We start from the raw sequence: 24,116 nt of genomic DNA, 5'->3' as shown, positions 1-24,116 counted from the left end.
CCATTAAAAATAATTCCCCATTCCCTCTCTCTACCAGCCCCTGGTAACCTCTAATCAACTTTCTGACTATGAATTTCCTTATTCTAAGTATTTCATGTAAGTGGAATCATACAATATATGTTCTTTTGTGTTTGGCTTATTTCACTTAGCATCATGTCTTCAAGGTTCATCCATGCCATAGCATGAATCAGAACTTCATTCCTTTATACCGCTGAATAACATCTCATTGTACGCATATACTGCATTTTGTTTGTCCGTTCATCTATTGATGAACACTTGCATTGTTTCTCCCTTTTGGCTCTTGTGAATAATGCTGCTATGACTATGGGCATACAAATATTTGTTTGAGTCCCTGCTTTCAACTCTTTTGGGTATAAATCCAGAAGTGGGATTGCTGGGTAATAAGGTAACTCCATGATTAACTTTTTGAGAAATTGCCAAATTATTTCACAGTGGCTGCACCATTTTACATTATCCCAGCAATATAAAGAGTAATAGCCATCCTAGTGGGTGTGAGGTAGTATCTTGTGGTTTTGATTTACATTTCCCTACTGGTTAATGATGTAGAGCATTTTTTTCATATGCTTATTGGCCATTTATATTTTGGAGAAATGTCTATTAAAGTCTTTTTCTATTTTAAAATTGGGTTGCCTTATTATTGAGTTGTAGGAGTTCTTTATATTCTGGATATTAAACCCTTATTGGGTATATGATTTGTCTTCCTCCTAACGTTACTATAAAAAATTTCAAACCTATAGAAAAATCAAAATAGTATAATAAACACTCATATCCCCCACCATCCAGATTCAACAATCATTAATATTGCATCATATTTGCTCTCTCTCAAGATATATTTTTGCTGAACCATTAACTTCCAGACATCAGTACTTTACACCTAAAAGCATCAGCTACATCTCCCGAAAATAAAGGGATATTCTCCTGATTAATCGCCAGTGTATTGTCATCTCCTGAAAAAGTAATAATTTCCTAATATCATCTAATACTTAGTCCATATCAAATTTCCCTGATTGTCTCCAATTTTAACTTTTTGTTTCTTTCTAAATCAGGATCAAACCAAGTTTCCCACATTACATTTGGAAAAGTATGGATTTTATCTTAGATGTGAGGGAAATAATTGGAAGGCATTAAACAGAAGAAGAAGAATGACGTTTTCTAAGTTCCAAATATCACTGATGACCAATAAAATAGTATTGTGAGGCACAAGTAGAGGCAGGGAGATCAGTAGGGAGACTGAGGTAGGTCAAGAGATGGAGTGGTGTGGCCAGGTTTGTAGCACTGGAGATGATGCCCAGTGGTCATATTTCAGATGTACTTTACAGGAAGACTGACAAAAAGCATGGGTGTGGGTGGTTAAAGAAACAAGGATGAACCATTTAATGAGACTGGGAAGAGAACTTAATTGGTTTGAATTGACCATGCTGCTTAAGGTAAACTTAAATACATGAGTTAGTAGCTCAAGAGGTGTGGATTTGGGAGTCAGCAGCTATTAGAGGCGTTTAAAGTTATGAAAATGGATGAGCTCACGAAGGGAGAGAGCATACTTAGAGAAAAGAAGGCTGAAGAGAGAACCCTAAAACACTCCATCATACGTAGAGGATTTGGCAGAGGAAGACTAGGAGACTATGAAGGAGATGCTTGTGAGAAAGGAGAAAATTAAATATCAAAAAAGTCTAGAAGTGGAAGGGTTTTGAGCAGACGGGAGTATTCAGTCATGCCAAATGCTGCTGATAGGCAGGGATAAGCATAGAGATGGACCACAAGCTTTATAAGACATGGGGCATGGTGGCCTCAATAAGAGCAATTTCAGTAAGAAGAGAGAAATAGGGCAGTAGATGGAGGAGGACTTGGGGTCAAGAGGTTTTTATGTTTTTAAGATGGATGTCATTAAGAAATGACTGCATGCATTACAGTGGCTTGGAAGAAATTGGTGCAGGAGAGAGAGAATGGTTTCCCTAGCACCAAAGATTAGGTTGTCCTTAGGAGCAGTCTTTTACTCTAACAGGTTGGAAGGCAGATTACCTATGTACAGGTGTAGGCTGGTTGGAGGATTTAGTGATGGAAAGATGAAGTAATTCTTGGATGGCTATATCTAGTTTTCCATGACCTTTGAGGAAAAGTCATCAAACAAGGGAGGGGAGCCAATCTGAGGCAAGAAGTTATAAAATGATTGTCCTTGAGAGTGGAAAAGTTAATGACTATCAAGAAAGTACAGTAAAGTCAAATGCCCATTTTAAGATTTAGGGTGATAAATTTAAATTAAGTTCAATCAATAGAGGTAATTTTCTCCAGGGTCTGCTGCTTAGGTACACAGCACATAGCTGGGTTTAATCAGGGTTGAGATTTTGCTGGGTGAATATGGGCAGGGCAGGTGCAAGGAAGTGTCAATAGTTAGTCCTTGTAGTCTAAGGTGGTGAGAAGGATGTGAGGGCAAAAGCAAAAAGAGAAAAGGACCCAGTGGCCACATGACAAAGTACCAGTAACCACCTCCCTCATTTTGTTTCTCCATTAGCAGTATCTCAAAAGAGCAAGATAACATTTTTTCTTTAAAAAATTTTTAATATTTGTGGAACTTAATTTATTACTTATTAAATCTTGAAAATTTCTTAGAGCAATTTTTTCATTTTTTGTTATGTATTTGGAATTGAAAAGGCACTTATTTTAATGAGCTCCTGGGCTGTACCAATAGTACATAATTTAAAGCTTTTTATTACAGAAAATTTCAAACAGACACAAAAGTAAAGAGAATAGTGCAATGAGTCCCCATGTACCAGCCATCCAGTTTGAACAAGTACCAACATTCTTCTGTTCTTAATTTCATCTAGTCTCCCTCTCTTTTCCTGTAGTATTTTACAGGAAATCCCAGATATAACATTTCACCTGTAAATATTTGGTATATATCACTAACAGATAAGGACTTTATTTAAAAAAGGAAACCTAACTTCAATACCATAATCATACCCAACAAAATGAACACTACCTTAATGTAATTCAATGCCTAGTCCAAGTTAAATTTTCCCCAATTGCCTCAAAGTGCATTTTTATAGTTGGTATTAATAAAGCCTTGTACGGTCAAATTTGTCTGGGAAATGGTACCTTTAAACAAATATTTATCAGTACCTACTATGTTCCAAATATAGTGTCAGGAAATACTAAGTACCTCCCTAAAAATGTCACCTCTAAAGAAACAGGTGGTTAATTGTCTACCCGAGATCAGCTGCCTCAAGAGACAATGCTGGGAGGACTACAGTAGACTTACTGGTATTCTACTCTAGACTGACTGTGATTCTAGCAATGGAAGAAATTATATATATCATTGATGTGGCGACAGTAGCCACTGGAGGTGCTGAAGGCAGGGAGAGGGAAAAGGAGGTGTAATATGGGAGCATTTTCGGGTCTTGGAATTGTCCTGAGGGACATTGCAACAACAGATAAAGACCATTATATAATCTGCCATAATTTACAAAATTGAGTGGGAGAGAGTTTAAACTACAATGTAAATTATAATCCATGCTTAGCGGCAATGCTCCAGATGTGTTAATCAATTGCAATGAATGTACACTAATGAAAGAAGTTGTTAATGTGGGGAAAAGTGGGAGGTGTGGGGAGTGGGGCATATGGGAATTCTTTATATATATATTTTGCAACATTTTGTGTAATCTAAGTATCTTTAAAAATATATATATATTTAAAAAAAGAGACAATGATAGGATAGATAAGATAGATCTTTTAGTAAAAGATCTACCTGCCGTATTTCAGAGATCCAAGGGGTCATGAGGTCTTACTGTTAGCTAGAGCTTTACAATTAGGAGGGAGGCCTCCACTATAGCTTTTTTGCCAACTGAATTAACCTCTGGTGCATTATTCTGGCACTGCCAAGAAGAGATTGTAAATAACAGTTCTGAATAATTATTCAGTATCTCCAATATTCAGGACTGTAAAGACTTGCAAGGTGATGGTTGAGATGGCTGTCCAAGGAATTTAAATTGTAGTAGAGAAGATAACATACATATACTAATAACTAGAGTGGAAGGTGAAATCCTCCAAGTGCTCAAAGAGTAATTAAAAAAGATCTGTTTTAAAAGCACAAAGGGTGTACCAGGTGTAGCTCAGTGATTGAACATGTGTTTGGCACATACAAGGTCCCAGGTTCAATCCTCCATACCTCCTACAAAAAAAAAAAATTAAATAAAAAGGCATAGAGAGGGCCTGGATGACTGGGGGCGGGCCGTGTGGTCAAAGGAATGAAGAAGTAGGGATGAAGCACTAAGTAGGGGATGGCATTTCAGTTGGACTGTGAAGGATGGTGGAAATTATTCATGCAGAGAAAGAGGGAGAGAAAGGGGGATAGGGGAATATGAGGCTAAAGAGTCAAGATGGACAAAGGCACCAAGACAGACAAATGTGCCAGGTGTTCAAGGAGTGCCATGTGTTCAGGGACCAGTCCAGTTAAATGCAGTGGAGAATAAAAGATTCCAATTTAACTGCAACAAGTCTAAGGAACTTAAGCTATATTATTAAGTTTTTGTTCATAAAGTAAAGATGAGTCATTAAATATTATAGCACAGGGCACTAATGTTTTTTAAAAAGTCATTCAGAAAACATTTATGATGGTCTGATTTAGGCATTCATTCAGCATAAAAAACACAGCTTGCAGTCAGAGTATTCATTACTATTACAGGGGAAAACTAGGATACATAAAGAAAGCCAATCCCATATTGAATCCCCCCATTTCCCAACAGTTTGCAGTCTCGTAGTCAAAGACCTTTTTGATTTTGAAACAGAACACCACCACACAAAAGTGATCACTAAATAAAAAAATGATCAAACTATGTCAGGGCTCAGTTATAAAAACGTATTCACGGTGGGTGATCCCCTTAAAAGTAATTCTTTCTGCCAGGCCTCCAAATAAAGTTTCAAAAGATTATGGGTGCTATTACACAGAAGTGTTACTGTTTGGAGTTTTCCAGAAGTCGAGGTAATTTTTTCGGCAATTGCCTACCAATTAACGATATTAAAAGCAGCATCCCTTGAGCTTTTTTGGCCCCGCATTTCTTAAAGAACTCCCAATAAAACCATACCACACCTGTTTGGAGTAGCGGCCTACGTGAGCCCCGGAAAATTAGTCTCAAAACAAGGTGAAAACTATGGTCTTTCTTATGTTTCGCGGAGTTAGAGGGGCCTCCGAGAACTACTGCTGCCCCATCTCCTGAGGGCCCCGAGCGGTCTCTTCCCCGGGGTCCACCTTTGTCCCCTCATCCGACCAGCCCGCCCAACAACCTGCGCCACGGAACCCCTACCCTCAGGTTGGCCCGGAGGCCCAGACTCTTGGCCAAGTTCTGCAGGTCACTGTACTTGAAGGAGTCCAGCTCCTCTAGGGAGGGGACGGTCATCGCGATCTGCAATCCGGGCGACCACACAAAGTCTCAGTCCGCCAATCTCAGCAATGTCGTTCAAAACTCTGGCGCCACTCTAGGCGTTAACCAAGCAAAATGTTATAGACAGTTTAAATAAAGAATGCTGCATTTCCATTGGTTAAAAATGTTTCGAAGGCGGGGTTTCCTAACGTTGACCAATAGAAAGGCTGACTCTCCGTCCCCAAAGACGCACGCTCCTCCCCGTCGCTCACCAACACAAGCAGGCGCGAAGGGCGTGCGAGGCACGTTGAAGCAATGAGTGCGCGTCAGGGCCCGAGATTCACGATGTCCAATGAGGACGCAGGAATCCCTCTTGGGGCGGGGCCTGGCGCTTGTTCGAAACTGAGGCGCTGGCTGCGGAAAATGGCGGCCCGGCAGCAGAGGCAGCGATCGCGCCATACAAAATTGGCACGCGATGACTTTTGTGAGGGTGGAGTTCAGAAGGCGATTGACTCACCTTCTTTTACGACTTCCATGGAGTGGGACACGCTGGTGGTGAAGGGTTCCTCGCCGCTGGGTCCCGCGGGGCTGGGGGCGGAGGAGACGCTAGCCGGCCCGCGGCTGCCGCCGTGGTTGCGGCCGGAGAGGTGCGCCGTGTTCCAGTGCGCGCAGTGCCACGCCGTGCTCGCTGACTCGGTGCACCTTGCCTGGGACCTGTCGCGGTCCCTTGGGGCCGTGGTCTTCTCCAGTGAGTGGGGGCAGCGTTCTGGGCAGGCAGAGGCGGGCACAGGAGGATGTACTAGCCCTCTCCACCGCGTGGCTGAGAATTGGCTAGGAAGGAAAACGGGTTGAAGAGTTGGAAGGAAATGATCCCCTTTGGCAGTGGGAGTGTCTTTTATTGATAACTTTATGGCCACAATGAGTCTGACTTTAAGAGGAACGTTTTCCTCTTTAAGGCCCGTAGAGGTACGGATTCTGACTTGTGTTTGTCTCCCTAGGGGTCACGAATAACGTCGTTTTAGAAGCGCCCTTATTAGTAGGCATTGAAGGTTCTCTCAAAGGCAGGTACGTACCGGTCATTCCGGGTGGTTCTCAGGTTACCGACTCATTGAAACGGAGGAGCCTGGAACTAATATGCACTAGGAGAAAACTATTACCAGTTTGCGCTGGAAGTAAAGTTTATTCCATTCGTACGATATGTTTGAAGGATGCGCCTTGTACATGTTGGAGGTTTGTACGAACATAACGTATTAAAAAAGTGGAAAAGTTTTATTTGTAAGTTTTAAGACCTTTTTGATATGGCTAGGACTCCGTAGTGACATTGGCAAGTGAAACTTGGCTAAAAAAGATATGTTCGCTTGGGAAAAAAGGAGAAAATAATCTCTTCGTTTATGTGAGAATAACTTTCTATAAATTAAATCCTTTGAGATAACTAGAACATCTTAACGTTTACACGGAATATGTAATAAGCAATACAGGATTAATTTTGTCTGTAACCTGGAAAACTGGGAGATTATAAGTTGAATGTTATGTGTTCAAATACTACCTGGTAAGCTTTGCATCTTGCCTGTATTACAGGTGACAATATAGTACCCAGTGAGTTTGGTATTACAGGACTTTTCTGTTTTGAGTGTTGGATTTACCAGCAAGACACTTGATTCTGATCATAATTTGGTTCAATTTTAGGGTTAAAGTGTAGGAATTTTTACTTGTTTTACTCAGTAACCAGGAAGAGTTCTGCAGCCTGAATAAACTTCCCAAACTGGGTTAGACCCATAACTCCCTTTTTCCTAACTGAAAGATAGCCCTACACTGGCTACTTCCATCCCAAACAGAGAGAAAGGAGGGAATTGAGTAGTCTGTGACCAGAAGTAGAAGTCTCTGAATCTCCTATTAGGGAGGAGGATTGTCTAATGCTGAAACCACTAGCCACATGTGGCTATTGAACATTTGAAATGTGGCTGTCCTGAATTTGAGACATGCAATGAGTGTAAAATACCAGATTTCAAAGACTTGGTACCAAAAAAATAATATAGCAATAATTTTTATTGATAATTTATTGAAATGATATTTTTTACATACTGAGCTAAAATACTAAAATTAATTTTACCTGTTTCTTTACCTTTTAAAATAAGTAAAATAGAAAATTTTAAAATACATATATGGCTCACATTATATTTCCACAGGACAGTGCTGGTCTAGATCATTTGTAAAACACGGTGGAAGAAAATGTCCCTTGTATTTCTATATCTGTGGAATAAGAAAAGCCATGGGGGAAGTGGATTTGGCTCAACTGATAGAGTGTCCCCCAGCACATGGGGGGCCCAGGGTTCAAACCCAGGGCCTCCTGACCCTGTGGTGAGCTGGCCCATGTACAGTACTGATACACACAAATACTAATACACACAAGGGGAGCCCCACATGCAAGGAGCATGCCCTGTAAGGAGCCGCCCCGTGCAAAAAAAGTGCAGCCTGCCCAGGAATGGCACCGCGTACACAGAGAGCTGACATACCAAGATGACGCACGCCTCTTATTGTCTCTCTGTGTCTCTTGTGTCATCTTGCTGCACCAGCTTCCCAAGTGGGCCAGCTTGCCTTAACCACTTGTTGGTATTTTTTCCTATTATAGTTGATTTCATTTTACAGATAAGAAAACTGAGAAACAGAGAACTGTATTTGCTGGTGTATGGGAAGCATTTTCCTCCCCTGAAATTCTTTAATGTCTGTGATCCAGTGTAAGAATGAAAGGCCCAACAAGGTGGAAGGTGCTAACCCCTAATGGCAAAGCAAGGCAACTCAAAACAGCTCAGCAAAAATAGTCAGGGACATTCTACCTACTATGTTGATTTTCTTAGCAAAAATAGGGAGCCATAGACCACACAAATGATCAGAGGCAAAGTGTGTGTTTTTCCTCTAGCTAAAATTTTAGATTAAAGTTTTTATCATAACCCATGATTCCAAAGCTACAGAAATCATTAATTTAACTATGAATTCATTAAAAGTTTTCTTTTCCTTGTTTACTAATATTCAGTGTAGTGTTTCTTTTCTACTGCAAGCATAAGCATAATGTTAGGGATTTCTTTCCATTTATTTTGATCTATGCAGTATATGAGTTTCTACTGAGATACTTGCTTTGTCTGATTCAGTTAATTCCTACATAAGAATTAACTCAAATTAATGCACCTTTATTCTTTTTCATGGCTAGGTTTTGATTACCCTTATTCACAAAAACACAGTACTGTGTATGTGGTGGTGTTCTTCGTTTACCAATACATTTAGTGTATTTTATTTATTTATTTATTTATTTTACTATCGGTAAGAATATAATTATTTTTAGTGGTGTGAGTTTTATCCTCTCTTCTATTAATAGAATTTTACTGGATAGTATACTTTTTTTTTTTTCCCTTCTTCCCCCTCCCCGCCACCCTGCTGTTTTGCCTTGTCCATTTGCTCTGTGATCTTCTGTGTCTGTTTCTTTTTGTCTTCTCTTCTTGTTTTCTCCTCTAGGCTTCACCAGGATTCCATCCTGGGGACCTCTGATTTAGGAGAAAGTTTCCCAGTTGCTTGTGCCACCTCAGTTCCTGGTTTCTGTTGTGTCTTGCCTTAACTCTCCCCTATGCCTCTCTTTTGTTGACAGCTGCACGAGTCTGGCTTGCCACATGAGCACACCTTTATCAGGAGGTCCTGGGAATCGAACGCGGGTGCTCACATATGGTAGACAGAAGCCCAATTGCTTGAGCCACATCTACTTCTCAATATACTCTTTTTTTTTTTTTTTTCTTCTCCTATCTGGTTGCGTCATCATCTTTTTGGTGTGTTGCTTTGCTGCATGGGGGCCTGTGCCTCTCCGTACAGGTCTGGGATTCCTTTTTTTTTCTACCATGAGGTCCTGGGGATCGAACCCGGGTCCTCCATATGGTAAACGGAAGCTCAATTGCTTGAGCCACAGCCGCTTACCCCAGTATACTCTTTATATAAATATAAATAATTTTTCAATTATCAAACCACTTTAAAATTGCTTTGAGGACATGTATAATGAAATGTGAACTTTTCTTGAAACATTTCTTTGTAATATTTGGATATGTCTTATATACCAGTGAATATGGTAAATGACGTATCTAAGTGGTATAACTAGAACTAAAATCAGCATCTTCTGATTCCTCATCCAGTGGAAAAAGGTAAGAAAATGGATGGCTTGCAGAGGAATAGGATTCCTTTTCTTTTCTTTCTTTTTTATTTAGTTTGGTAATTTATTTTATTTTATTTTTTATTATAAGTTATGAGTTTATAAAACAAATCATGCATAACTATAGGATTCCCATACATCACCAACCTTGCATTGTCATGGAACTTTTGTTACAATTGGTAAAAGATATCAAATATTTCTAACTATACTCCCATTGCTAGGATATGTATATTTTCCCCATAAACCACCCTATGATTAACACCATTATTAATAGTGTGCATTTGTTATAGTTCATGAAAGAATGTTCTCATATTTGTACTGTTAACCACAGTCTATCATCTACCACAGGGTTCACTGTTATATAGTTCCATGCCTTGGAAATCCATCCACAGTGTACACTCAGCAGCTCTCAGTTTCAGATAGAGTTGTGCTATCATCCCCTCAGGCAATTTTACAATGTTTTCATTACTCCAAAAAGACACATACCCTACCCTCGCACACCTTCCTGTTGTTGACCCTTGGCATTAATATAATACCTTCTTTGCACTTGATGCAAAAATATAACAATGGTACTGTTAACTGTAGTCCATAAACGGTTAGTTGTATTTTTCTAGTCTGGGTATTTTTTTAAGTTAGTTTTTGTTGTATCCACAAAAGAAAATCCATGATTTGAATTATAGTAATATATTGTTTAGTAAGCTCCCAAATAACTTGATTACTTTTTCTTCATCTTCAATTTTCTTCATTCTTCACAGGGAAATTGGTATAATGGTAGCTAATTTATAGGGTGATTTGTAGTTTTAAATATTTAAATGTTAGTCTTTTTACTTAGATGTTTTTATGCTTTTCAGGGGTAAATTACTTTTCTGAACTGAATTGTTAGTTGTACATTCATGATTGCTTTTATGACCAGAATCCACAAGGGGAATCTGTGATCTAGGGTATAATTATATTAAAATCTGAGTTGACCTTCCTTGAATGTGTCATTTCTTCAGTATTCCTTTTACAGCATAATTTTTACCTGTCTTTAGGTGATAGGAATGCTGTTGGGCACTGGTTAGTTTTTGTTGTTCTTTGAATATCTTACTTACTCATATTCTGTTTTGTTTTTTCCCCCTCCCCAGCACTTACAACCTTTTATTCTGTACTTTCTGTGAGATTTCCATTGGTTTCCATCTATATTCTACCCATGCTGCCCTGGCTGCTGTGAGAGGTCACTTCTGCCTTTCTAGTGACAAAATGGTATGGTGAGTAGACGTAAATATTCTTTGTCAAATAAATGTTAAATGATCTTCCAGACAAGGCAGAGTGTTTGTACCAAAGAAAATGCTAAATAATACCAGATATTGTCTCTCACAAAAGGATGCAAATGTGACCAAAAAACAACCTTGTAACATGATCATTATACAACTATAAAATAATTCAGAGGATATTTTCTCATTTAAAAAAGTTCTAGAAGGTAAGCTTTTGCAAAATAATTAATGTTCTAGTAGACACCTTTTGGGTTTGGTGCTCAGTCCCTGTCTCCCTTCCATAGGATGGGACCTTGTTTGTACCATGTGAGATACCATTCCCAGGAGATGGGATCAAGAATGAATACCAGATCCAAGCTAATCCAATTAGGTTTTCTACCCTAGGAATTTGAAATAAGGACCCACGACACTGGTCATTTGGTAGATAGTACTAGTGTTGAAATTGGGAAGTGAAAGCTCTAGTCTTGAGGTAGCTATTTTCAACCTTACACACATGTAGATGCAGAGAAATCTTGTTGGCAAAGAGAAAGAATGAAGCAGATGTTTAAGAGAAAAGTAAAAAATAATGACCTTGTAGCCTCATAGAGTCAGAAAAAGTAGCCTACTGCCTGTTTCTTTTCATAAATTAAATTAGATATTTCTTTATCTTCATAATATTCTACTTTTTATTTAAGATTTTTTGTTCATTACAACTAAAATAGCCATCAAGTCTTTTTTTGACTGATAACAACAACCACCACCAGTCATTGATGACCTTGTTTGTGTCAGGCATTTTACTTACCTCACTTAACTCATTTATTTTTCACCTAAATCTTTAATATAAAGAAAACTGGGGCTCAGGGAGGTGGTGGAACTGATATTTGAATTCATATCTTAATTTCAAAGCCCATTTTCCATTCATAAGACAGAGAGACTTCCTTTTTCAAATTTAAAGTGCTTAGATAACTTTCTAGCTGAGTTATGGATGACTAAACAAGAAAATCATATAAGCCCAACCATTACCATGAGATTGTTCAGTGCCCATTAAGTATACTATTTGTTCTTTATTGCAGATTTCTAATACAAAAATATGTACTTGAGATAGAATAATACTCTTTATTTCTAGTCTGTCTTATATAATTTCTATTTAGAATTAAGTTTAAAGAGGGAAAAATAAAGTATCTGTAAATGTGTGCTGTTAGTAACCTCAAATCTTTTTTAGAACAAGGCATAAGTAAATGTCCCAGCAGAGCTAGAATTGAGTTTTTACTTAGGGAAGTTAGCTTTTAGTAACAAAAATTTTTAATATAAAATTGAAAAGCACTATGGGATTTTTAGTAATTTCTTAGTCTTTAAAATGAGGAGTTGGACTCAAAGATAAATATATTCTTTTTGGTTAAGTAGAAACTTGGAAAGAAACTTGGAAAGCGTAGATAGCATGAGTCTGGCAAAATAATAAATCTGTGTGTTTATCAGTTAGAATGAATTTGCTGGTAATAGGAGACCTGACTAACAGTGGTTTTAACAAGTAAAGGGTGGGGATGGGTCACAGCTCCATGAGTCTTCTTGTGACGTAACAGTGGCAGGTGTCTAGGTCAACATCGCCATGGTTCTCTTAGCCTTTTCCACTTGGTTGCAGGATGGATGCTACAATTACAAGCATTATATTTATACACAGTAGCAACCCCAGCAGGAAGGAAAAGGATATGGGGTGTGTAGGAGGACAGTTCTCCTTTTATCAGGAAAATTTTCCTTATTATTTTTGGCCAGAACTAGGGTATGTGGCTGGGAAAACAAATATGTAACAGTAAAGAATAAGATTGTTGCAAATGGCTTATCTCAGTCATGATTCATCTCCTATAACTGAGCTTGCTGCTCCCCTAAGGAAAATCTGGGTTTCATAGCAAGGAAGAAGTGAGGAATGGCTACTGGGTAGGCAACCAATAGTATATGCCACAACACGATTAAAGTTATTCTAAATTTGCCACAGAATCCACTGGTAGAGTGCAAAACTCATCCTTGATTATTTTCATGACCCTCTTTTTTTTGTCTTTAGTTTGCCCCAGGATAATTTTGTCTCATATATTCCTTGCTGGAAAGGGGTAAGATAAGGTACATGAGACTCCGATGATTTGGATTGTCTTTGCATCTTGTTAATTGAGAAGTTGTTTTTCCAACAAAATAAGTCATGAGTCTTGAAAAGTAAATCATTAAGAAGGGAGATTTTCTTGACATATATTTGCTTTGGAGAGCAAGTTTACTTCAATAATAACAACTGTGGTATGATACTAATATTTTCTCTCTACATTTTCTGTAGCTATCTGTTAAAAACAAAAGCCATAGTAAATGCATCTGAGATGGATATTCACAGTGTATCTCTATCAGAAAAGATTGCAGAGGTAAAGTTTCATGATGGTTATTTTATTCCTTTAATATAAACAACTCTTGGTAATTTGTACTAAACTTGGGAGTGATGAAATGGTGTGGTAATCGAATAATCCTTTATACTAGATTCCAATAATCCTTTATATTAGGATTGGTATTCCTCATTAAATTTGTAACACAAAGCAAAATAATAAAGCCTGTGAACAAGAAGCAAAAAAAGGAAGTAAAGAAAGAAATGAGGGGAAAAAAGAGAAAATTACCAAGAATTAGAGAAAAAAACATACACAAACCAAGGGTGGGGGAGGGGGAAGAAGTACACTGCCTTTTCACTCTTGTTATGTACAAGGTGGGAAGCCAGAACCTCTTATGCTGAGGCCAAAACCAAGGCTGGTGTCTACTGTCCATCTCTTATGGGTCCTCCATAACCAAGAATACATAACAGTGAAAGAACAAAAACAACCAACATAAAAAAAAAAAAAAGAAAAAGGTACACTGGTTCTTTTTGTCCCAATTCCTTGTTCCAGAAGACACTGCTTCTGGAAGAAAAGAAGCTATGTATGTGCTGGGCCCTCAGATATCTGCCAGACTAAATAACACATGAAAGAGAAAGAAAAACTTAACCAGTGAAAAAGTACATAGGTCTTTTAAGTCCTTGTAGATGCTGGTATGAGGCCAGAAGCTGCTGTTGCAGAGAACACTGACACCAAGGCCAGAGTCAGTGCTGGGCCCTGGAAATGCCCACACTTAGAAGGAAAAAAACAAACTGAACCATCAAATAAAGTGCACTTTCCTCCCTTAATTTTTTTGAGGTACTGGGGAATGAACCCAGCACCTCATACATGGGAAACATATGTTCAACCACTTGAGCTACATCCACTCCCCTGCACTACCTCTTTATGTACAGGGGGCTGGAATTACTGCCCAGAGGGCTCAGTATGAGGGTAGTCTCTGAGCTGGTCCCTCAGATAACCCCAAGACCAACCTTGGCCCTCAATCCCAGTTTTTAAGGAGAGGTTTCCTCTGCCAGCCCTGGCCCCAGCTAGTCACTCCCAGAATCCATGCTGCTGTAGCTGCAGCCATTTCCACAACCACTGCCGAGGGCCTGAGCAATGAAGACTGGTCACTGATTTGTCCTTTTACTTAAAAAACTGAACTCTTGGCAGCCTGCCATTTCCTGTGGCATCCCTCTAGTTCTAAATCTCCATTCTGGTTCTGGGTTACCACCTAGTTAATTCTAACTTTTTTCCAGCTCTTTCATTTTTCTAGATGAAGGAATGATTTGTAAAACTTCTTACCCTGCTATTTTGTGCCTGCACTCGTATAGCACAATGTTTCTATATTTAAGTGGAATTAGTATAGATCTGAAGCCGATTCTGTAAGTGAAGATGTATATGGTAAACTCTATAGAAATCATTGTATATACAATTAGAGTAAAAAAAAAATCCTTAAATAATATTGCTATATTAGAAAATGCTCGCTTAATGCAAAAGAAAGTAGTAAGGAAGAGAGAACAAAAAAGACATGAGGAATGTAGAAAACTAAAAATAAAATGTCAAACAAATCCAACTAAATCAATAATGTAAATGTGAGTAAATTAAACAATCCAATCAAAAGGCAGAGATTGTCAGACTGGATAAGAAAACAAGATCCAATTATACTCTGTCTATAGGAAATACAGCTTAGATTCAAAGATAAAAAGTTGAAAGTGAAAGGATGGAAAAAGATACCGTGAAAACAATAAGCATAAGAAAATTGGAACATATGGACCATGATGTGAACCATTGACCATGAGGTGCAGAGATGCCCAGAGATGTACTTACCAAATGCAATGGATGTATCATGATGATGGGAGTGAGTGTTGGTGGGGGGGAGTGGTGGGGTGGGGGTGGTGGGGTTGAATGGGACCTCATATTGTTTTTTTAATGTAATATTTTTACAAAATCAATTAAAAAAAAAAAAGCTAGAAAAAAAAGATTGGAAATTGGAACAGCTATACTAATATGAGGCAAAATAGACATTAAAACAAAAATGTTATTAGAGATAAAAAGAAACCTTTTGGGAGCGAATGTGGCTTTGTGAGTTGAGCACCTGCTTCCCACATGGAGGGTACCGGATTCAGTTCCCAGTGCATCCTAAAAACAAAAAACAAACAACAAGCAAAACAAACGATAAAAACCAACTCATGGAGCCAATGTGGCACAGTGGTTGAGCGCCAGCTTCTCAAGAGGTCCTGGGTTCAATCCCTGGCCCCCAGTACCTAAAAAAAAATAAAAATAATAAACTTTTATAATGTCAAAAGATCAGTCCCTCAGGAAGATGTAGCAATTACTTACTTGTTTATTTTAAGCGTGTTTTCCCAGTGAACTTGTGTTCCTGTATCCTTGGACCATAAAAAGTAGATTTAGTGTACTATAAACACTAAGTCAAATATATATATGTATATGTGTGTATATATATATATGTATATATGTGTATATGAAATATAGAATTAAAAGGGTTTTTTTGTTGTTAACCTTGACTTCAACAGGAGACTGTATTATTCATAATCCTGTATTCCATGATAATTTTATTTATAGGCATAGGTAAAAGTACACAGAGAAACATGACAAGACTTGTTTTTTGTGTGTTTTTTTTTTTTAAGATTTATTTTTTATTTTTTTCTCTTCCTTCCCTCCCCCCCCCCCAGTTGTCTGCTCTATGTGTCCATTTGCTGTGTGTTCTTCTGTGTCCGCTTGTATTCTTGTCAATGGCACTGGGAATCTGCGTCTCTTTCTGTTGCGTCACTTTGCTGCGTCAGCTCTCTGTGTGTGCAGTGCCACTCCTGGGCAGGCTGCACTTTTTTTGCATGGGGCGGCCCTCCTTATGGGGTGTGCTCCTTGTGCATGGGGCTCCACTCCCCTATGCAGGAGACACCCTTGTATGGCACGGCACTCCTTGCGCACATCAGCAGTGTTCGGGGGTCAGCTCACCACACAGGTCAGGAGGCCCTGGGTTTGAACCCTGGACCTCCCATGTGGTAGGCAGATGCTCTATCCACTGAGCCAAATTCACTTCCCTAGACTTGGTTTTGTTTTTGTTTTTTAAAGATTTATTTTTTATTTATTCCCCTCCCCCCTGTTGTCAGTTCTCTGTGTCCATTCACTGTGTGTTCTTCTGTGACTGCTTCTATCCTTATCAGTGGCACTGAGAATCTATTTCTTTTTGTTGCATCATCTTGTTGTGTCAGCAAGCAAGATGATGCAACAAAAAGAAACACAGATTGCCGTGCCGCTGACAACAACAGAAGTGGACAAAGAAGAACACGCAGTAAATAGAGAACAGACAACCGGGGCGGAGGGGAAGTGGAGAGTAATAATAAATCTTTTTTTTTTTAAGGATTTTATGTATTTCTCTCCCCTTCTCCCCCCCCCCCAGTTGTCTCTTCTCTGTGTCTATTTGCTGCGTGTTCGTCTTTGTCCACTTCTGTTGTTGTCAGCGGTACGGGAATCTGTGTTTCTTTTTGTTGCGTCATCTTGTGTCAGCTCTCCATGTGTGTGGCACCATTCTTGGGCAGGCTGCACTTTCTTATGTGCTGGGCGACTCTCCTTATGGGACGCACTCCTTGCGCGTGGGGCTCCCCTACGTGGGGACACCCCTGCGTGGCAGGGCACTCCTTGTGCGCATCAGCACTGCACATGGGCCAGCTCCACACGGGTCAAGGAGGCCCGGGGTTTGAACCGCGGACCTCCCATGTGGTAGGCGGACGCTCTAACCACTGGGCCAAGTCCGCTTCCCAAATAAATCTTTAAAAAAAAAAAAAAAAAAAAAAAGACACAGTTTCCCAGTGCTGCCACATAATGCAAGCAGATGCAAAAGAACACACAGCAAATGCACACAGAGCAGACGTGGGGGGAAAGGGGAGAGAAATAAATAAATCTTAAAAAAAAAAAAAAGAAATAGATCTTAACAGACCAATAACAAAAAGAGATTGAGCCCGTGATCAAAAACCTCCCAACAAAGAAAATCCCAGGAGCTGATGGCTTCATTGGAGAATTTTACCAAGCATTACAAGAAGAATTAACAGTAATCCTGCCCAAACGCTTCCAGAAAATTGAAGAGGGAACACTCCCTAAGTTATTCTGTAAGGCCAACGTCACCCTAATAGCAAAGCCAGTTAAAAATAGCACACTCAAAAAAAATTTTTTTGCAGACCAATATGCCTTATGAATATAGAGCAAAAATCCTCAATCCAATAGCATGTTAAAAGAATTATACACCATGATCAGGTGAGATTTATCCAAGGTATGCAAGGGTGGTTCAATATAAGAAAATCAGTTACTGTAATAATATCACATTAATAGAATGATGGAAAAAACTCACACACGGATCATCTCATTGACACAGAAAAGACATTTTATAGGATGCAGAACCCAACCTTGATTAAAAAAAAAACACTTAGAAAAGTAGGAATTGGGAAACAGATTTGGCCCAACGGATAGGGCGTCTGCCTACCACATGGGAGGTCCAAGGTTCAAACCCAGGGCCTCCTGACTGGTGTGATGAGCTGGCCCATGGGCAGTGCTGATGTGCGCAAAGAATGTTGTGCCATGCAGGGGTGTCCCCTGTGTAGGGAAGCCCCATGTGCAAGGAGTACACCCCATAAGGAGAGCTGCCCAGTGCAAATATGTGCAGCCTGCCCAGGAATGGTGCCGCACACAAAGAGAGCTGACTCAGCAAGATGACGCAACAAAACAAGACACAGATTCCGGGTGCCGCTGACAAGAATAGAAGCGGACAAAGAAGAACACACAGTGAATGGACACAGAGAGCAGACAACTGGGGGGGGTGGGGGGGAGGGGAGAGAAATAAAAACCTTTAAAAAAACTAGAAATAGAAGGAAACTTTCTCACCATATAAATGGCATATATATGAAAAAAGTATATATATATAACATACTCAATGGTGAAAGACTGAAAGCTTGCTTTTTTGGATGAGGAACAAGACTAGAATGCTTTTTGATCACCATTGTTATTCAACATTATACTGGAAGTTCTAGCCAAAGCAATTAGGCAAAAATAAATAAAAATTCGAAAGGAAGAAGTAAAATTTTCCCTGTTTACAGATGACATGATTCTATATATGGAAAATCCTAAAAAATCCACAACAGAGCTACTAGAGTTAATAAATGACTTCACCAAAATGAAGACTTACAAGATCAACACACAAAAATTAGTAGGGTTTCTATATACGAGTAATGAACAATCTAAAATGGAAATCAAGAACAGAATTCCATTTACCATAGCAACTGAGAGCACCAAATATCTAGGAATAAATTTAACCAAGAATTTAAAGGACTTATACAAGGAAAACTACAAAACATTGCTAAAAGAAATCAGTGAAGGGAAGCGGACTTGGCCCAATGGATAGGACGTCCGCCGACCACATGGGAGGTTCGCGGTTCAAACCCCGGGCCTCCTTGACCTGTGTGGAGCTGGCCCATATGCAGTGCTGATGCGCGCAAGGAGTGCTGTGCGGTGCAGGGGTGTCCCCTGTGTAGGGGAGCCCCACGCACAAGGAGTGCGCCCCATAAGGAGAGCCGCCCAGTGCGAAAGTGCAGCCTGCCCAAGAAAGGCGCTGCACACACGGAGAGCTGACACAACAAGATGACGGAACAAAAAGAAACAGATTCCCAGTGCTGCTGATGAGGATAGAAGCAGTCACAAAAGAACACAGTGAATGGACACATAGCAGACAACTTGGGGGCGGGGGAAGGGTAGAGAAATAAGTAAAAAATAAATCTTAAAAAAAAAAATCAATGAAGACCTTATAAATGGGAGGACTTTTGAAGACAATAGTGTCAAGATGTCAATTCTTCCTGAAGTGATGAAGAAACTTCTTTGCCAAAGTGGAAAAGCCAACCATAGGATTTCTGTAAGGTTAAGGGGCCCTTAATAGCCAAAACCATCTTGAAATAGAACAAAGTTAGAGGACTCACACTTTCTAATATTAGAACGTACAGGAGAGTAGATGTGGCTTAAACAATTAGGTCCCGGGTTCGTTCTCTAGTCCCGGTAACTCAAGGACAGACATATAGACCAATGGAATCAGAATGAGGGTTCAGAAATCCTGACATCTATGGCCTGTTGATTTTTTTAAAATTTTTAATTTAATTAGAGAAGTTGCAGGTTTTCAGAAAAAGCATGTAAAAAATACAGCTTCCCCATATTTTCCCCCACCCCCTTTATTAACACTTTTCATTGGTGTGGTACCTCTGTTACAATTGATGGAAGAATATTAAAATTGTACATTAACTACAGTTCATAGTTTACATTCGGGTGTATTTTTTCCCCATATACTACCCTGTTAGTAACACCTTTCTTTAATAAATTATATTTGTTATAATTATTCATGAAAGAACATTTTAACAATTGTACTATTTTCTTTTTTAGGGCTACTGGGGATTAAATCTAGGACCTCATACATAGGAAACAGGTGTTCAACCACTGAGCTACATCTGCTCCCCAATGAGAGTTGGGTTTTTCATTTATTTGTTTGTTTTTAGTAGGTACTGGAGATCAAACCCAGGATGTCGTACATGGGAAGAAGGCACTCAGCAACTTGACTTACATTCACTCCCCTATAATTGTACCATTAACTATAATCTGTCATTTACAATAGGGTTCACTGTGTTGTACATTTCTGTTTTATCTTAATTTTTACTCTAGTAATATACTTAGGACCTAAAATTTCCTGTTAACCTCATTTGCATATATAATACAGTGCTATTATTACACTCACAATAATGTGTTACCATCATCACTGTCCAATTCCAAAACTTTACAATTAAACTAAATAGAAATTCTATAAAAATTAAGCATTAACTCCCCATTTTCTACCTTTGGCACAGCCATTGATAACCTATATTCTAGATTCTCACTCTATGACTTTGCTTATTCTATTTATCTCATATCATTGATACAACACAGTATATGTCCTTTTGTGTCCAGCTTTTCACTCAGCATAATATCTTCAAGGTTAATCAGTGTTGTTGTATGAACCAGAACTTCATTCCTTTTTTTTTCCTCTTCCTTTTCCTTACACTTTCTGGGACCTGTCCTGTCTTATAGCAGTTCAGCGCCCCACTTCACCCCTCCTTTTTTTTTTCTTGTGAGGTTTTTCTGCCCATTATATATCCCACCCTGGGGACCCAGATGGAGTCAATCCAGAATGGTCTGGTTTTTTTTTTTTTTTAAAGCAGTTTCATTGAGATATAGTCACACCCTATATAGTCCATCCCAAGTGTATAATCAGTTGGTCTTAGCTTAATTACAGAGGTGTGCATTCATCGCCACCATCAATTTTAGAATATATTCATACTCTAAACAGGAAAACCCATAACTCTTCTATTTCCCTATTGTTGAACCTTAGCATTGGTGTGGTTCCTTTGTTATAATTGATGGAAGAATATTAAAGCATTACTATCAACTACAGTCTATAGTTTACATTGGGTGTACTTTTCCCCATATACCAACCTCCTGTCAACACCCTGTAATAGAGACACACAAAGAAAAAAGATTCTCTATATTTGTACCATCAACTGCAGTCATCATCCCTGGGGTCCTCTTTTTTTTTTTTTTTTTTAATTAAAATGATTTATTTATTTAATTTTTCTTTATTTATCCCTCACTCCCCCAGATGGTTCTGTCATCTGCCTGCTCATTGTTTGCTTGCCTTCTACAGGAGGCAGCAGGAACTGAACCTGGGACCTCTCACATGAGAGGCGAGTGCCCAACGGCTTGAGCCACATCTGCTCCCCATGAGCTGCAGTGTCTGCTGGCTTGTGGCATCTGCTCATTGTGGTGGGGCCGGTGTCTGCTCTTCTTGTAGGCGGCACCAGGACCCGAATCTTGGACCTCCCACGTGGTAGGCAGGTACCCAACTGGTTGGGCTATATCTGCTTCCCCTGGGGCCCTTTTATATGCAGGACTCTTCAGTAGCTTGTATTCTGCCCTACGTCTCTGTAGACTTGGGTCCTTGTGCCTGGATATGCGTGGGGTTCTAACTTGCTTCTCTTAAGTAGCTCTATAGTCTGCATCCACAGAAGATGGAACCCGGGCCTGCTGTCTTCACAGCTCTCAAGCCGCATGGGACTGAATGAGGGGGAGGGGTCCAGACTGGTATGTCTGGTATGAACATCTCCTGTCTGATCTTGGGAGATTACTTGTATTCAGCATTTCTGGAGTCCTTCTCTGGTCTCTTGTCCTCCAGAGTTCCAAGCAAGTGAAATATTTAGTAGTTGATTGTGAGGGGAGAGTTTAGCAGTAGATGTCTTATGTCTAGCTGATGATGTCACTCCATAGGCAAGTGATTTTTTGACAAGGGTGCCACGTCCACTCAATTGGGAAAGAATAACCTCTTCAACAAATGATCCTGGGAAAATTGGATATCCATATCCAAAAAAAGAAAGTGGACTTCCTACTTCACATCATCTACAAAAATTAATACAAAATGGGTCAAAAAACAAATGTAAGAATCAAAACTATATAACTTCTAGAAGAAAACAGGGAAACATCTTTAGGACCTTGTGTTCCAGCAATGGTTTCTTAGACTTTACACCAAAAGCACAGGCAACGAGAAAAAAGAGAAATGGGAATTAATCAAAATTAAAAATTTTTGTGCATCAATAGACTTAATCATGAAAGTTAAAAGACAACCTACAGGGGAGCAGGTGAAGCTCGGTGGTTCGAGCGCCTGCTTTCCATATATGAGGTCCTGGGTTCAGTCCCCTGCAGAATGAGAAAAAATTATTTGGACACTACATATCCAATAAATGTTTACTATCCAGAATATAAAAAGAACTTTTACAACTGAGCAACAAAAAGACAAAAAATGGACAAAAGATTTGAATAGATGTTTCTCCAAAGAAGATAAATGGCCAAAAAGCATATGAAAAGAGTGTTAACATCATTAACCATTAGGGAAATGCAAATGAAAACCACAGTAAGATAACATTTCACAACTCTACCTTTTAAAAAAAACGGAATAACAGGTGTTAGGATTGGGAGAAATAGGAACCCTTGTTCATTGTTTCTAGAAATTAAAATGGTACATCCATGGTGGAAAATGTTTAGCGATTCTACAGAAAGTTAAGTATATAGAATTACTATACGACCCTAGAGTCCGACTTGGAGGTATATGCTCCAAAGTATTGCAAGCAGGGACTTGAACATCTGTTTCCCCCCTCACGTTCATAGGGGCATTATTCACTTTTGCCAAAAGATGGATGCAACGAAAGTGTCCATCAGTGGGTGGGTAAACAATATGTGGGTATACAAACAATGGAATATTATTTAGCTATAAAAATGAGTGAAGTTCTGATACTTGGGGTAACATAGATGAAACTTAAAGACATCATGTTGAGTGAAATAAGTGAGACAAAAAAACTGTTATCTGACCGATAAGAAATAATTAGAATAAGGAAATTCATCAAGTCAGAATTAGACTACAGGTAATCAGGGCAGTTAGTAGGGGTAGGGAATGGGAGTTGATGCTTAATTGGTAGAGTTTCTGTTTGACCTGTTATCTATATATTTCTCTTCCCAGCTCAAAGAGAAGATAATGCTAACACATACCAGCTTAAATTCACTAATGAAGCTTCTGAAGGAGGTGACCACTGAGCAGTCCAAGTCAGAAAACTGATCCAGAACCAAGACTTCAGTATCAGGTTCAGACTTCATTGTAATCTGCAACAAGTGCTGCTTGATCATTTCTCAAGAATGGCTGGCTCAAGAATAGGGGGGAAATGTCGTTTATTAGGCTGATTTTCCAAATGATTTGTGAAGCTGTTACTAGAAGATGAGAAACTAAGAAGACTTTTGTTCAGGTTTCATAGTTGTTTGCCTTAAGAAGATAAGTTGTTAGCTTCTTACCATTTTCATATTTCTAAAAACATCTTTGCTGGTAAATTTTGGGATTAGAAGGCAACATTTCATTTGTGCTCTGATCGACAGACACATGGCTGGTCTGAAAATAGAGTTGGAGTTAACGATTACTGTTATTCCTACCTGGAGCAATATTATGTGAATACTGATAAACGATTTTCTTTTGTAAAATATACTATAGGTAATATATAGTCAGTAAGTTGACAGGATAATATAAAGTTTATGTCTCTTTTTACTGTGTGTTTAACAGTCTAATAATGAATGATAAATATATTAAACATTCACAGAAATGCTGTTTTTCTCATATTTTGGTTTATATGGCATGTTGGATAAGTAGCTTATCAAATTATTCATTTAAATAAAAGGTAAATCAAACAATCTACTCTTTACTTGCAGTTTATACTGTAGTCAGAGATGAACATTTGTATAACCACAGAAAGACATGTAAAATTATGACTTTTATACAAGTTTTTTTATATATATATGTATATATATATATATATATGTGTGTGTGTGTGTGTGTGTGTATATATATATATATACACAAGATTTTGAAGAAATAAGGGGCAGAGAACTACAAGCACACATGACATATATAACTGTCCTGGATTGGGGGTTGGGGAAGGCCTCTCTGAGGAAGTGAAGCTTCAGCAGTGGTCTGAAAAATGAGTAGGAGTTAATAATTTGACAGAGAGAAAAGCATGTGTGAAGGCCCCTTGGGGCCTTTTGAGACTCTTAAAAGGTCTGCAGATATAAAGGTAGACAGAAACCAGAATGTGCCTCCTAAAGGATGTTTTTGATCTGGAGAGCCATGGGAAACCCTTGAGTAATTTTAATGGGGGAGGGAGTGGATGGAGGTGTGTGTCAGGATCAGATTTTTTGTTGTTGTTGTTGTTTTTGAGGTATCGGGGCCGGGCATTAAACCCTGGATCTCATGTGGGAAGCTAGCACTCAACCACTGAGCCACATTGACTTCCCTGAGTTTTTTTTTTTTGTTTGTTTTTAGGAGGCACCAGGA

General features: G+C 39.0%; 2 protein-coding genes across 6 annotated transcripts in view; one reads left to right on the top strand and one right to left on the bottom strand.

The window, feature by feature from the left end:
• Positions 1 to 5,982, bottom strand: part of NUSAP1 (nucleolar and spindle associated protein 1) — a 43,983-nt gene extending 38,001 nt beyond the window's left edge. For 4 of the 5 annotated variants that reach the window (XM_058293951.2, XM_004481511.4, XM_004481512.4 and 1 more), the window contains exon 1: positions 5,319 to 5,527. In XM_058293951.2, the coding sequence (XP_058149934.1) occupies positions 5,319 to 5,411 (93 nt within the window). In that variant the 5' untranslated portion in view covers positions 5,412 to 5,527. Of the gene's footprint in view, positions 1 to 5,318; positions 5,528 to 5,892 lie in introns of those variants that run through there. The other variant, XM_058293954.2, reaches the window with a different exon arrangement.
• On the top strand, positions 5,770 to 23,476 carry OIP5 (Opa interacting protein 5). Its single transcript, XM_004481510.5, has 5 exons — positions 5,770 to 6,123; positions 6,374 to 6,440; positions 10,686 to 10,808; positions 13,111 to 13,192; positions 22,761 to 23,476. Exons 1-5 carry the CDS (start codon positions 5,799 to 5,801, stop codon positions 22,854 to 22,856), a joined length of 693 nt encoding a protein of 230 aa, XP_004481567.1. The 5' UTR covers positions 5,770 to 5,798; the 3' UTR covers positions 22,857 to 23,476.
• Positions 23,477 to 24,116: the final 640 nt, after the last annotated feature.

The sequence above is a fragment of the Dasypus novemcinctus genome, chromosome 3 (assembly GCF_030445035.2).
Source record: "Dasypus novemcinctus isolate mDasNov1 chromosome 3, mDasNov1.1.hap2, whole genome shotgun sequence".
Classification (NCBI taxonomy): Eukaryota; Metazoa; Chordata; class Mammalia; order Cingulata; family Dasypodidae; genus Dasypus; species Dasypus novemcinctus.
Note: the sequence above shows the minus strand (reverse complement) of the source record. Positions and strands in the feature narration are given on the sequence as shown.

Bases quoted from the DNA above. Each gene is read 5' to 3' on its own strand.
- OIP5 (XM_004481510.5), top strand. From the start codon at position 5,799: ATGGCGGCCCGGCAGCAGAGGCAGCGATCGCGCCATACAAAATTGGCA. The intron at 6,124-6,373 runs GTGAGTGGGGGC...TTGTCTCCCTAG, and splicing joins TGGGGCCGTGGTCTTCTCCA to GGGTCACGAATAACGTCGTT. The intron at 6,441-10,685 runs GTACGTACCGGT...CCCCCTCCCCAG, and splicing joins GAAGGTTCTCTCAAAGGCAG to CACTTACAACCTTTTATTCT.